Genomic DNA, 15470 nt, shown 5'->3' with positions numbered 1-15470 from the left:
GACCACCAGACGTCTTCCTAGACCTGGCCATCCAGCCAAACTGAGCAATCGTGGGAGAAGAGCTTTGGTGATAGAGGTAAAGAAGAACCCCAAAATCATTGTGGCTGAGCTCCAGAGATGCAGTAGGGAGACAAGTGAAAGTTCCACAAAGTCAACTATCACTGCAGCCCTCCACCAGTCGGGCCTTTATGGCAGAATGGCCCGACGGAAGCCTCACCTCAGTGCCAGACATATCAAAGCCCACATAAAGTTTGCTCAAAAACACATGAAGGACTCCCAGACTATGAGAAATAAGATTATCTGGTCTGATGAGACAAAGATAGAACTTTTGGGGTTAATTCTAAGCGGTATGTGTGGAGAAAACCAGGCACTGCTCATCACCTGCCCAATACAATCCCAACAGTGAAACATGGTGATGGCAGCATCATGCTATGGGGATGGTTTTCAGCTGCAGGGACAGGACGACTGGTTGCAATTGAAGGAAATATGAATGCGGCCAAGTACAGAGATATCCTGTATGAAAACCTCTTTCAGAGTGCTCTGGACCTCAGACTTGGCTGAAGGTTCACCTTCCAACAAGACAATGACCCTAAGCACACAGCTAAAATAACAAAGGAGTGGCTTCAGAACAACTGTGTGACCATTCTTGACTGGCCCAGACAGAGAATTGACCTAAACCCACTTAAGCATCTCTGGAGAGACCTGAAAATGGCTGTCCACCAACGTTCACCATCCAACCTGACGGAACTGGAGAGGACCTGCAAGGAAGAATGGCAGAGGATCCCCAAATCCAGGTGCGAAAAACTTGTTGCATCATTCCCAAGAAGACTCATGGCTGTACTAGCTCAAAAGGGTGGTTCTACTCAATACTGAGCAAAGTGTCTTGACTTATGACCATGTGATATTTCAGTTTTTCTTTTTTAATAAATTTGCAAAAATTTCTACATTTCTGTTTTTTTCAGTCAAGATGGGGTGCAGAGTGTACTCTAATGAGAAAAAAATTAACTTTTTAGAATTTACAACATGGCTGCAATGAAACAAAGAGTGAAAAATTTAAAGGGGTCTAAATACTTTCCGTACCCACTGTATCTTCATTTTCTCCGATATTCCAGCAAGCCAGCCAGATATGTTTAAAATACTATTTACTTACAGTTTACCACTATGTGTGCAGCCAAATAGGCTCCGTGAGAGACATGCATTGACAAAATGTCTGCTCTCCTCACTGCAATGTGATGACATGTGCTGAAGCGCAGCAGACCTGAGTGTGATTACCTGACAGCTTACAGCTCTCATCACTGGCAATTAATATTGGGAGAGTGCTTTAGAATTGAGTCTCATTTCACATTTAGAAGCTCACCTCTCATAGTTTTAACTGCTCTGCCAATCATAAGCAAAAATCCACATCGGGTGAAGAAACATGCCACCATCATAGCTTAGACCAGGATTTTCTGAGGTTTAAGGAGACAGTCTGCTCTCCTAAGCATAGAGTACTTCAATGTGCTGAAATACAACAGACTTGCGAATAATTAGCACCTTTCATATTTCATCTACATCAGTCTGTATGGGGGAGGGGAAGTACAGCAGTGCTGGCAGCACTATACTTGCTTTGTTAATGCTAATGTGTATTTGGTCCTGCCAATAATGCTCATTTGAATTTGAATTTGAGAGGAGAGCTACTAGAAGCGGTTGTAATGATACATAAAGGGAACCTGTCAGATTCCCCATGCTCTCCAACCCAGCAGCCTTCACCTATGTAGGACTAAATTCCCTGCCTAACCAGCCCTACATAATGTTATTCATAGAAAAAGAGGTTTAAAAAAAACATTTATAATGTCCCCATTTGCTATGCTAAATAGGGCTTTGACTAGTCGGTGAGGCATTAGTTTCCTTGACTAGTCAGCCCTCTTTCCATGCTATCATGTCCCTATGGGTGTGATAACATAATTTGCAGGAGCCGGCATCATAGCCAGATCCTGCAAATCTCGTGCATGTGCGCTTCTTTTTCACTCAAGTCATTGTGCCAGCTGAGTCTTGTTCCTGCTGAGTCCGGCTGTTCTTTGGCTCCTCCCTGGACATGAGCCGTCTTATACACTTCGGTCATGTGCACTACGCCTCAGAAGCCGGGAAGCGTGCATCTGACAACAGGGATGCAATGATGCTGCCAAAATGAGCACCGCGCATGCACGATATTTGCAGGAGCAGCAAATGACGTCGGCTCCTGTAAATTATATTATTACGCCCACAGGGGTTTGATAACATGGAAAGATGGATGACTATTCTGGGGAAACTAATGCCCCATTGACAAGTCAATTATTAGCATAGCAAACGGGGACCTTAGAAATGCTTTTTTTAAACCTCGTTTTTGCTGAATAACGTCATACAGGACTGGTTAGGCAGGGAATTTAGTCCTACATAAGTGAATGCTGCTTGGTTGGAGGGCATGTGGGACCCGACAGGTTCTCTTTAACTTCTGCAGCATTGTCCCATGCCCACACTGACTGGAGCTGAAAGCTGTCAATAAATCACACTCAAATCTGCTGTGTACTAGCCCATGTCATCACTCTGCAGTGAGGAGCTCAGTCTATCTCATTATGCCTCACACTGAGCCGGTTTTAGGATATTGTGGATGCAAGTTCTTCTTTCAGTGTGTGGCTGCATCTTTATGACTTGTCAGCATCAGTAAGAGGAAGAAGTACACGTCGCCCCTCCCCCCCAGTTTAACGTCACTTGTAATAACCATTTGAATTTAAAAAATAAAGCAATTTGGGTGCTGAATACTTTGATTACTAATATCGCCACAATGATAATGTGAAATAAAAAGAAAAAAATAGTTTTATTCTGTTTTGCAGTGTCTATTTTGTGTGTCCAATTGAACATGAAACATTTGGTGTTTCATTCTACTCGGCAGCGTTCCTGTTTCAGTCATGGGAGCGGAGCCAGTGCTGGTTGTGTCACCACTCTGTAACTGCATCCTCGGCCTTGACTGACACTTGCTCTGCATTGGGGCCGGCTGTCAGTCAGTGCCGGGGGTGTGGTTACAGCCTCTGCTCTGCATACTCAGACCACTGACTGAACCAGCACTGGCGCCACCTCCGTTACTGAAACCGCGCTCCTGGTCCTGACTGAAAGCTGGCCCCAGTGCAGATTCAGTGTGAGTCATGGCCAGGGGGATAGTTTCAGTCACAGGGGAGGCGCTGATCTCTGTAATCCACTTTGAGATTACAGAGATGCGGCAGTGGCAACGCCCCTGACATTACGGCCAGCTGTTAGTTATGGTCGGGGGCACGGTTACAGCTACCACTCTGAGGATGGTATCTCCATAGTAAGTCCTGCCACTCACATGTAAATTAAATTTCCTTTAATTAAAAGTCCACATAAAAAATGTTTCAGCCTTCCCAGGCTTTTAATCTACATGTGAGTGCTGGGACTTACTATCGAGATCTACAATTTTTCCACATGCACCACAAAGTCCAATGGAGTGCCGACTTTTGCTGTTTACTGTGAGAATGGTGCCAGAACCAGCACCAGTGCCGCCCCGTGACTGAAATGGGAACGCTGCTGGGAGAATAATGTTCATTTTCTTCCAGCATCGTTTGGCTAAGTTAAGATGTTGGCAAGCAAAATAACGCTATTAACCTGCAGATTAACCCTATATCTGTAGGTTAATAGCATTTTTCTGGTGACAGGTTACAACCATGACAAGATCCTATGTATATAATTTAAAGAGAATCTGTCAGCAGATTTTTTTCTATGTACAAGATCCTATGTTTATAATTTAAAGGGAATCTGTCAGCAGATTTTTTTCTATTTAATCTGAACACAGCACAGATAGATCCTGAAACATAGAATTCAGGGATGTGTCATTTCTCAAAGTGTGGTGCTGATGTTTACTAACTCTGAAGGATTTATTACTAAGAGATTAACATTGCCAGACTAGTCTGGCAACATCCCCTCCTGTGATAAGCACCTCACTGTCTATGGACTTTTTGTACTGAGAGCCTGGTGTGGGCGGGGTCAACTTTCTCAGTTCTGCTTCATTCTAAATCTAAAAGCTCTGATTGTGTTAGATCCGCTACACCCAGTAACCTAAGTGATAAATTTTTGGATTCAGCTTCTCTTTGTCTACATTATGCTGCTCTCAAATGAGGTAGCAAAAATCTACTGACAGAGTTCCTTTAATAGTTTTTAATATTTAAGCTATTTCTGTGAATCAGGTAATAAATGACAGATACTATAATGCTATGTATTTTATTTGTTCCAGGAGCCTTTCTACATGTTGCAGCCCCAGTCAAAGGAGTAGGATGCTGCAAAGAAATGCCTTTCGGAGAACTCCACCACTGCCCAGGGGTCGCCTCAATGGAATTACAGGACCAGCATATCAGCAGCTGGAGGAGCCTGGACTTATAGATCAGGACACAATACCTTGCCAAGGGTAGGTGATGAAAACCACTGGAGCGTGACAATACAATATGAATCTCAAGATTAAAAAGGAGAAACTTATCTGCTTTAATCTTGTGAGCTGCTACTTTCTCATATTCCAAGAGCATGAAACATTAAAATCAAAGAAATATTTTAAACATTGATGGTCAAAGGAGATAGCTCCTTTCATTTTGTATTGACTTTATCAAGAAATAAAAGTTCCGTTATTCTTGACTTTTGTTTCAGAATTGTTTGGAAACAGTTTTTTGGGGTTTTGCAGTTTGCAGTTTGCGTGAACACCATCAACTATATACATGTACAACATATTGTATATTGACCTTATTTATTTCCAGTAATATACTGTTTAATTAAAGGATCTGCGGAAAATACCAGGATAGTAAAATGCTTGCATTGAATTTCTATACCATGTTTAAAATTAAATTTGTGATTCTTAAACCCCTGGGGTAAGCAATTTCCCTTTGCACGCTTTACTTCCAGTGGGAAAGGAAAATTGCTTCCCCTAGGGGGCTAAAATTGCTTATGATGATTGAAATATCCTAAATTAAATTAAAACTTAGAATTGCAGACCTTTGTGTTTAATCAGTGGTTACATACTACTGTGGAAGCTCTTAAACATCCCTATAACATTTTTTTCATTGTACAATATGTGAAATGCATTTGTTTTACATATCTAATTACTGCTACTTTGTACATACTTAAAGTACCTTACTGTCTCTATATCGCTGTGGCTGTGCTGTTACCTCTTTACTGCACCTATCTTCGAGATTTTTACATGGAAAATATAAGTATATAAATAACATGAATGTCAGGATGATAACAAACATAAAATCCTCATATTTGAAGGACTTTGACTGCTCTTCTTCTCCTCCTTGCTGATAGATAAAAAATAAGCAAACAGAAAATAGAACTAAAATAAATTACCCAAAAAAGAATTAAAAAGTCTGTTAGTTTGAAGAGGGAACCTGTTTGATAGTGTGGTTATAAAAGCTTCAGTGCTCATTGCAAGAATCAGTCTTTTTGCAGAGGGGAGAGGGAAGCAAGCAAATGTTATATGGCCATAACCACATGGAGCTCCACTGTATTTGTAACATTAACCCCTTCAGCCCTTTTCAATTTTCCTTTTTTTGCTTTTTTCCTCCCCTTCTTCCAAGAGTCATAACATTTTTATTTTTCCATCAATATAGCTGTATGAGGGCTTCCTTTTTGCCGGACAAGTTGTACTTTTGAATGACACCATTGATTGTACCATACAGCGTTTTGGAAAACAAGAAAAAAAATTCCAAGTGCAGTGAAAGTGTGAAAAATTGCAATTCCATAATTGTTGTTTGAGTTTTTTATTTACCATGTTCACTTGATGCTAAAAATGACCTGCAAATATAATTCTCCAGGTATTTACAAGTTCTAGATACCAAATATGTATACGTTCTTTTATTTAAGCAGTCAAAAACAAAAATCTAAAATTTGTAAAACAAAAAAAATTGCTTATGTCACCATTTTCCGAGACCCCTAGAATCTCCATTTTTTCGTGCTCTGGGGCTGGGTGAAAGCTTATTTTTTGCAGCTGAGCTGACGTTTTTATTGATACAATTTTGGCGTATATACAATGTTTTGTCTATTATTCCATTTTATTGCAATGTTGCGGGGGTCTCTGACATTACAATTTTTACTCGTTACGCCGTTTACCGATTGGATTTATTTATTTTATATTTTCATAGATCGGACATTTCTGAATGGTGTTAACAAATATGTACATTTTTTAATTTTTTTATTATTTTTCTTGGAATGTGGCAAAAAAGAGTGATTTGAACTTTTTAAAATATTTTTTAAAGCTTTTAATAGGAGATTTACAATGACTGGCACGGGGGTCTTCTGCAGATTCCCAGCTGTCATGACAACCCATCGGCGTCCCACGATCACATAACAGGGGTACTAATCAGCGGGTCTTATGACACGCTTCCGGCCAGCGTATATTAAATGCCACTGTTAAAGATTGACAGTAGCATTTAACTTGTTAACAGCTGCAGGTGGATTGTGGATCCACCCACGGCTGTTAGAGGCACATGACAGTTGATGAAGTCAGCTGTCATATACAGTGAAAGATATGGGCTCAGTGCCGGAGCCTGCATCAAAGCATCAAAGGCAGGGACACGACCGATGGTGTAACTATTAGAGATGAGCGTTGTTCTACTCGAACTGTTCGCCAATCTCAAATTCGAGCTGTTTTGGGCGGTGTTCGAGCCGTTCGGCGAACACGAACAATTTGAGAAAAATTCGGCTGTTCGAGGTTATGTTCGATAACTGTTCGTGCACCAAAATCATAACTGGATTTTTTCTCAGTAATGATGAAAATTAATGTTAATACGCAGTTTGAGTGTACAGCGGGGTGGGGGGAGGGGCAGGGGATGGATCTCTGCAGGAACAATGAAGATCTCCATTTTTTTTTCTCTTTCCCGCATTTACAGTGGGGAGGTGCAATCTGTCAGCCTATCAGCAGCGCACACACGGAGCGAAGTGCTTTTTTTCACACAAGCAAGGGCATGTGTCATTGGCAGTGTATGTCACATGTCCTTGCCCTATAAGACCAAGCCATTTTCCCCGTCGCCACCATTTTCTCACTGCTGCAGCTGCGTGTTAGACGGCAACGCTCTTGCTGTGTGCGCTATACCTTGTTAATTTCAAGCCAATTTTCGCACAAATATACAGATAGCTTGGGAGTAGGGAATAGTTATGATTGCAGTCCTTTTAAGGACTAGGTTACAGCATTTCCTACGACTTTTATCAGGCAGGTCTGTGCTCTTAAATAGATAAGTTGTGGGAGTAAAGACTAATTGTAATTGGAGTCCTTTTCAGGACTAGGTTACATCAGTTCCTATCAGTTTTTGCCAGGCAGGTCTGTGCCAGTGCTGTGCAAGTTTTTTTCACAGCATTTGGCTGAATCTAGCAAAGCTAATCCTTTTTGGCATATTGCAGAGTGTGTTAGTCAGTGGAGTAGCCTATCTGTGTTGCAAGATATACCACCTGTGTATAGAATATCAATTTTTTTACTGCACCTAGTGAAGTAAAATCTTTTGGGCATAGCATCATTCTATTAGTCCATCTATACTGACCTCCATCAGGTTGCAAACTGAATCAAATTTTTTTCTGCATCTAGCTCTGAAAAAATATTTGGCCTTCTAGCAGTGTGTCGGACTTTCTCTATTAGTCCATCTATACTGACTAGAGATGAGCGGTGTTCGACTAGAACTGTTCGCCAATCTCAAATTCGAGCTGTTTTGGGTGGTGTTCGAGTTGTTCGACGAACCCGAACGATTTGCAAAAAATTCGGCTGTTCGAGGTTATGTTCGATAACTGTTCGTGCACCAAAAGCGTGTCCTGCATGTCTGGCGCTATTTAGAGCACCAATCATGCAGGGATTGTCTGCCACTCACTGTAATGCCACAGCCATGGTGGTTGTGGCATTACAGTGATTGCCCAAATCGATGGGAACAGTGCTCACAGTGAAACATGAAAAGCTGGCAATTCAGCAGCGGCATACACCGGTACCCGACAATTTAGAACCGAAAGAATAGAGCTTCACACATAGATTAGATAGATAGAAAAATGTCAGTCACACATATAAGAAGCACAGTGACAGTATTGCTTACTGTACTTGTCATTTAGTGTAAAGGATTTATCAAAAAAAATAATAGTGTTTTCATGCACCGTCTCTTTAAAAAAGCCGGCTGGCAATTCAGCATCTGTACCCGACAATTTAGAATAGAAGGAATAGAGAATCACACATAGATTAGATAGATAGAAACATGTCAGCCACATATATACGAAGTACAGTGACAGTGTTGCTTACTGTACTTGTCATTTAGTGTAAAGGATTTATTAAAAAATATAATAGTGTTTTCGTGCACCGTCTCTTTAAAAAAGCCTGCCGGCAATTCAGCATCTGTACCCCACAATTTATAACAGAAAGAATAGAGAATCACACATAGATTAGGTAGATAGAAACATGTCAGTCACACATATAAGAAGCACAGTGACAGTGTTGGTTACTGCACTTGTCATTTAGTGTAAAGGATTTATTAAAAAAAATATTAGTGTTTTCATGCACCGTCTCTTTAAAAAAGCCGGCCGGCAATTCAGCAGCGGTACCCGACAATTTATAACAGACAGAATAGAGCTTCACACATAGATTAGATAGATAGAAACATGTCAGTCACATATATATGAAGTACAGTGATAGTGTTGGTTACTGTACTTGTCATTTAGTATTAAAATAAAGGATTTATTGTTAAAAAAATTGGCGTGGGGTTCCCCTTAATTTTAGGCTCTAGCGGAGGTTAAGCAGACGGCTGGGGCAGATGTTTGAAGCCTGGGAAGGGGGTAATACCCACGGAGCTTCCCAGGCTACTAATATCAGCCCCCAGCTGAATACATAGCCTTTACTAGCTATTAAAATGGGGGACCCCCCCCAAAAAATGACGTGGGGTCCCCCCTAATTTAATAGCTAGCAAAGGCTAGGCAGACAGCTGGGGGCTGATATTAATAGCCCAGGAAGGGAGCCATGAATATTGGCCCCCTCCCAGGCTAGAAACACCAGCCGTCAGCCGCCCCAGAAATGGCGCATTCATAGGATGCGCCAATTCTGGCACCTAGCCTCGCTCTTCCACGCTGCCCTGGTGCGGTGGCAGGGGGTAATAGGGTTGGGGTTGATGTCAGCTTATAATGCCAGCTGACATCAAGCCCAGGTTAGTAATGGAGAGGCGTCTATAAGACACCCCCATTACTAACCCCATAGTCAAAGTTAAAAAAAACACAAACACCCAGAATAAAGTCCTTTAATTGAAATAAAGACACAATCCTTTATTGTTCTAAATTAAACCATACTTACCGTCACGCCCATTCCAGCTGAAGCCAACGATCTCCTGCAATAAAAGAAAAATAATAAAGCAACCTCATCCTTACCTTTCCATGGTTCCCACGACAGCTTCAGCTCTGCTACATCGAGATGACAGGCTGGACCGCAGCAGAACGCTGCCATCCAGCCTCTCATCCCGCAGACACTGAGAAGCGCAGGCTTGCTTGCGCTGCTCAGCGTCTCTCTGTGACGACATCCAGATGAGCCGAGTTCATGTCCAATGAACTCGGCTCACCTCATGCACGTCACTGACAGCGTGGGAAAATTCTCACGCTGAAGCGGTGAGTGCAGGAGAATTCTCCCACGCTGTCAGTGACGTGCATAAGGTGAGCTCATGTCCAATGAACTCAGCTCATCTCCTGCACGTCACTGACAGCGTGGGAGAATTCTCCTGCACTCAGCGCTTCAGTGTGAGAATTCTCCCACGCTGAAGCGCTGAGTGCAGGAGAATTTTCCCACGCTGTCAGTGACGTGCATGAGGTGAGCCGAGTTCATTGGACATTAACTCGGCTCATCTGGATGCCCTCACAGAGAGACACTGTGGAGCGCAAGCAAGCCTGCGCTTCTCAGTGTCTGCGGGATGACAGGCTGGATGGCAGCGTTCTGCTGCGGTCCAGCCTGTCATCTCGATGTAGCAGAGCTGAAGCTGTCATGGGAACCATGGAAAGGTAAGGATGATGTTGCTTTATTATTTTTCTTTTATTTCAGGAGATCGTTGGCTTCAGCTGGAATGGGCGTGATGGTAAGTATGGTTTAATTTAGAACAATAAAGAATTGTGTGTTTATTTCAATTAAAGGACTTTTTTCTGGGTGTTGTGTTTTTTTTAAATACTTTACTAGAAATTCATGGTGGTCATGTCTAATATTGGTGTGACCCCATGAATTTCGGGCTTAGGGCCAGCTGATAATGCCAAGCTGGCCCTAACCCCTTTATTACCCAGTGAGCCACCGCATCAGGGCCCTGGATGAGTTGGGTACAGCGCCAGAAGATGGCGCTTCTATGAACGCGCCATTTTCCGGGGTGGCTGCGGACTGCAATTTGCAGCGGGGGTGGCCCAGAAAGCTTGGGCCTCCCTGCGCTGCGGATTCCAGCCCCCAGCTGCCTAGTTGTACCTGGCTGGACACAAAAACAGGGCGAAGCCCCACGTCAATTTTCTTTAAATTATTTCATGAAATAATTAAGAAAAAAAGGGCTTCCCTATATTGTTGTGTCCGGCCAGGTACAAATAGGCAGCTGGTGGATGGGGGCAGCCCGTTCCTGCCTGCTGTACCTGGCTGGACACAAATATAGTGCGAAGCCCCATGTCAATTTTTTTAAAATCATTTCATGAATTTCCTGAAATAATTTAAAAAAATTGAAGTGGGGCTTCGCACTATATTTGTGTCCAGCCAGGTACAGCAGGCAGGAACGGGCTGCCCCCATCCACCAGCTGCCTATTTGTACCTGGCCGGACACAACAATATAGGGAAGCCCTTTTTTTCTTAATTATTTCATGAATTTCATGAAATAATTAAAAAAAATTGAAGTGGGGCTTCGCACTATATTTGTGTCCAGCCAGGTACAGCAGGCAGGAACGGGCTGCCCCCATCCACCAGCTGCCTATTTGTACCTGGCCGGACACAACAATATAGGGAAGCCCTTTTTTTCTTAATTATTTCATGAATTTCATGAAATAATAAAAAAAAATTGAAGTGGGGCTTCGCACTATATTTGTGTCCAGCCAGGTACAGCAGGCAGGAACGGGCTGCCCCCAACCACCAGCTGCCTATTTGTACCTGGCCGGACACAACAATATAGGGAAGGCCTTTTTTTCTTAATTATTTCATGAATTTCATGAAATAATTAAAAAAAAAGTACGTGGGGCTTCGCCCTATTTTTGTGTCCAGCCAGGTACAACTAGGCAGCTGGGGGCTGGAATCTGCAGCGCAGGGAGGCCCAAGCTTTCTGGGCCCCCCCCCGCTACAAATTGCAGTCCGCAGCCACCGCAGAAAATGGCGCGTTCATAGAAGCGCCATCTTCTGGCGCTGTACCCAACTCATCCAGGGCCCTGGTGCGGTGGCTCACTGGGTAATAAAGGGGTTAGGGCCAGCTTGGTATTATCAGCTGGCCCCAAGCCCAAAATTCATGGGGTCACGCCAGTATTAGACATGACCGCCATGAATTTCTAGTAAAGTATTTAAAAAAAACACAACACCCAGAATAAAGTCCTTTAATTGAAATAAAGACACAATTCTTTATTGTTCTAAATTAAACCATACTTACCATCACACCCATTCCAGCTGAAGCCAACGATCTCCTGCAATAAAAGAAAAATAATAAACCAACCTCATCCTTACCTTTCCATGGTTCCCACGACAGCTTCAGCTCTGCTACATCGAGATGACTGGCTGGACCGCAGCAGAACCCTGCCATCCAGTCTGTCATCCCGCAGGCACTGAGAAAGCGCTGAGTGCAGGAGAATTTTCCCACGCTGTCAGTGACGTGCAGGAGGTGAGCTGAGTTCATTGGACATGAGCTCACCTCATGCACATCACTGACAGCGTGGGAGAATTCTCCTGCACTCAGCACTTCAGCGTGAGAATTTTCCCACGCTGTCAGTGACGTGCATGAGGTGAGCCGAGTTCATTGGACATGACCTCGGCTCATCTGGATGCCGTCACAGCGAGACAGTGAGGAGCGCAGGCATGGTTTAAGTATGGTTTAATTTAGAACAATAAAGGATTGTGTCTTTATTTCAATTAAAGGACTTTATTCTGGGTGTTTGTGTTTTCTTTTAACTTTGACTATGGGGTTAGTAATGGGGGTGTCTTATAGACACCTCTCCATTACTAACCTGGGCTTGATGTCAGCTGGCATTATAAGCTGACATCAACCCCAACCCTATTACCCCCTGCCACCGCACCAGGGCAGCGTGGAAGAGCGAGGCTAAGTGCCAGAATTGGCGCATCCTATGGATGCGCCATTTCTGGGGCGGCTGACGGCTGGTGTTTCTAGCCTGGGAGGGGGCCAATATTCATGGCTCCCTTCTTGGGCTATTAATATCAGCCCCCAGCTGTCTGCCTAGCCTTTGCTAGCTATTAAATTAGGGGGACCCCACATCATTTTTTTTGTGGGGGTCCTCCATTTTAATAGCTAGTAAAGGCTAGGTATTCAGCTGGGGGCTGATATTAGTAGCCTGGGAAGCTCCGTGGGTATTACCCCCTTCCCAGGCTTCAAACATCTGCCCCAGCTGTCTGCTTAACCTCCGCTAGAGACTACAATTATGGGGAACCCCACGCCAATTTTTTTTAATAATAAATCCTTTATTTTAATACTAAATGACAAGTACAGTAACCAACACTGTCACTGTACTTATTATATATGTGACTGACATGTTTCTATCTATCTAATCTATGTGTGAAGCTCTATTTTGTCTGTTATAAATTGTCGGGTACAGATGCTGAATTGCCGGCCGGCTTTTTTAAAGAGACGGTGCATGAAAACACTATTATTTTTTTTAATAATTCCTTTGCAGTAAATGACAAGTACAGTAAGCAACACTGTCACAGTACTTCATATATATGTGACTGACATGTTTCTATCTATCTAATCTATGTGTGAAGCTCTATTCTGTCTGTTATAAATTGTCGGGTACCGCTGCTGAATTTCCGGCCTGCTTTTTTAAAGAGACGGTGCACGAAAACACTATTATATTTTTTAATAAATCCTTTACACTAAATGACAAGTACAGTAAGCAACACTGTCACTGTACTTCGTATATATGTGGCTGACATGTTTCTATCTATCTAATCTATGTGTGATTCTCTATTCCTTCTATTCTAAATTGTCGGGTACAGATGCTGAATTGCCAGCCGGCTTTTTTTAAGAGACGGTGCATGAAAACACTATTATTTTTTTTAATAAATCCTTTGCAGTAAATGACAAGTACAGAAAGCAACACTGTCACAGTACTTCATATATATGTGACTGACATGTTTCTATCTATCTAATCTATGTGTGAAGCTCTATTCTGTCTGTTATAAATTGTCGGGTACTGCTGCTGAATTGCCGGCCGGCTTTTTTAAAGAGACGGTGCACGAAAACACTATTATATTTTTTAATAAATCCTTTACACTAAATGACAAGTACAGTAAGCAACATTGTCACTGTACTTCATATATATGTGACTGACATGTTTCTATCTATCTAATCTATGTGTGATGCTCTATTCCTTCATGTCTAAATTGTCGGGTACCGGTGTATGCCGCTGCTGAATTGCCGGCCGGCTTTTTTAAAGAAAGCGTCTTCTGAGCAGTTTGTCAGCTTTTGGACACATTTGAAGGTGTTTTCTATGTGTTCCTATGTGTTTTTGTTTGCCTGCCATTGGTTTTAACGGTGTTCGACGGTGTTCTAAGGTGTTTGACGAACCGAACCGAACCCGAACACTACGGGGGTGGCTCAACACTAATACTGACCTCCATCAGGTTGCAAACTGAATATATTTTTTTCTGCATCTACCTCTGAAAAAATATTGGGCTTCTAGCTGTGTGTGGGTCTTGTTCTATTAATCCATCTATACACACCTCCATCAGGTTGCAAACTGAATATAATTTTTTTCTGCATCTAGCTCTGAAAAAATATTTGGCCTTCTAGCAGTGTGTCGGACTTTCTCTATTAGTCCATCTATACTGACCTCCATCAGGTTGCAAATTCAAAATAATTTTTATCTGCATCTACAGTACCTCTGAAAAAATATTTGGGCTTCTAGCTGTGTGTGGGACTTGTTGTATTAGTCCATCTATACTGACCTCCATCAGGTTGCAAACTGAATATATTTTTTTCTGCATCTACCTCTGAAAAAATATTGGGCTTCTAGCTGTGTGTGGGACTTGTTGTATTTGTCCATCTATACTGACCTCCATCAGGTTGCAAACTGAATATATTTTTTTCTGCATCTACCTCTGAAAAAATATTGGGCTTCTAGCTGTGTGTGGGACTTGTTGTATTTGTCCATCTATACTGACCTCCATCAGGTTGCAAACTGAATATAATTTTTTTCTGCATCTAGCTCTGAAAAAATATTTGGCCTTCTAGTAGTGTGTCGGACTTTCTCTATTAGTCCATCTATACTGACCTCCATCAGGTTGCAAATTAAAAATAATTTTTATCTGCATCTACAGTACCTCTGAAAAAATATTTGGCCTTCTAGCAGTGTGTCGGACTTTCTCTATTAGTCCATCTATACTGACCTCCATCAGGTTGCAAATTCAAAATAATTTTTATCTGCATCTACAGTACCTCTGAAAAAATATTTGGGCTTCTAGCTGTGTGTGAGACTTGTTGTATTAGTCCATCTATACTGACCTCCATCAGGTTGCAAACTGAATATCTTTTTTTCTGCATCTACTTCTGAAAAAATATTGGGCTTCTAGCTGTGTGTGGGTCTTGTTCTATTTATCCATCTATACAGACCTCCATCAGGTTGCAAACTTAATATAATTTTTTTCTGCATCTAGCTCTGAAAAAAATATTTGGCCTTCTAGCAGTGTGTCGGACTTTCTCTGTTAGTCCATCTATACTGACCTCCATCAGGTTGCAAACTGAATATATTTTTTCTGCATCTACCTCTGAAAAAATATTGGGCTTCTAGCTGTGTGTGGGACTTGTTGTATTAGTCCATCTATACTGACCTCCATCAGGTTGCAAACTGAATATATTTTTTTCTGCATCTACCTCTGAAAAAATATTGGGCTTCTAGCTGTGTGTGGGACTTGTTGTATTAGTCCATCTATACTGACCTCCATCAGGTTGCAAACTGAATATATTTTTTTCTGCATCTACCTCTGAAAAAATATTGGGCTTCTAGCTGTGTGTGGGACTTGTTGTAATAGTCCATCTATACTGACCTCCATCAGGTTGCAAATTGAATATAATTTTTTTCTGCATCTAACCCAGCCAATAGTTTTGGCCTAATACCACAGTTTGGCCACTCAGCTTTGCTCGGTTGCCATCCATTGTTTTTTTGTGCAAACAACTCCAGAGTTGTGAATTAGTTAACCACCAAAATGAGTGGAAAAAGGCCTGCTGCTGGTGGAAAGGGGAATAGGCGTGTTGTGAAGGGGAAAAAAGGTTGTGTCCATG

The 15470-nt window shown here is 42.2% G+C and overlaps 1 protein-coding gene across 2 annotated transcripts in view; it reads left to right on the top strand.

The window, feature by feature from the left end:
- Nucleotides 1-15470, top strand: part of NRG3 (neuregulin 3) — a 1270498-nt gene that overhangs the window by 1192938 nt on the left and 62090 nt on the right. For both annotated transcript variants that reach the window (XM_073685971.1, XM_073685970.1), the window contains exon 8: nucleotides 4262-4432. In XM_073685971.1, the coding sequence (XP_073542072.1) occupies nucleotides 4262-4432 (171 nt within the window). The remainder of the gene's footprint in view (nucleotides 1-4261; nucleotides 4433-15470) is intronic.

Source organism: Phyllobates terribilis, unplaced genomic scaffold, assembly GCF_046119375.1.
Source record: "Phyllobates terribilis strain yellow unplaced genomic scaffold, ASM4611937v1 Scaffold_5__5_contigs__length_657084704, whole genome shotgun sequence".
In the NCBI taxonomy this organism is placed as follows: domain Eukaryota; kingdom Metazoa; phylum Chordata; class Amphibia; order Anura; family Dendrobatidae; genus Phyllobates; species Phyllobates terribilis.
This window is presented reverse-complemented; position numbering and strand designations above follow the sequence as displayed.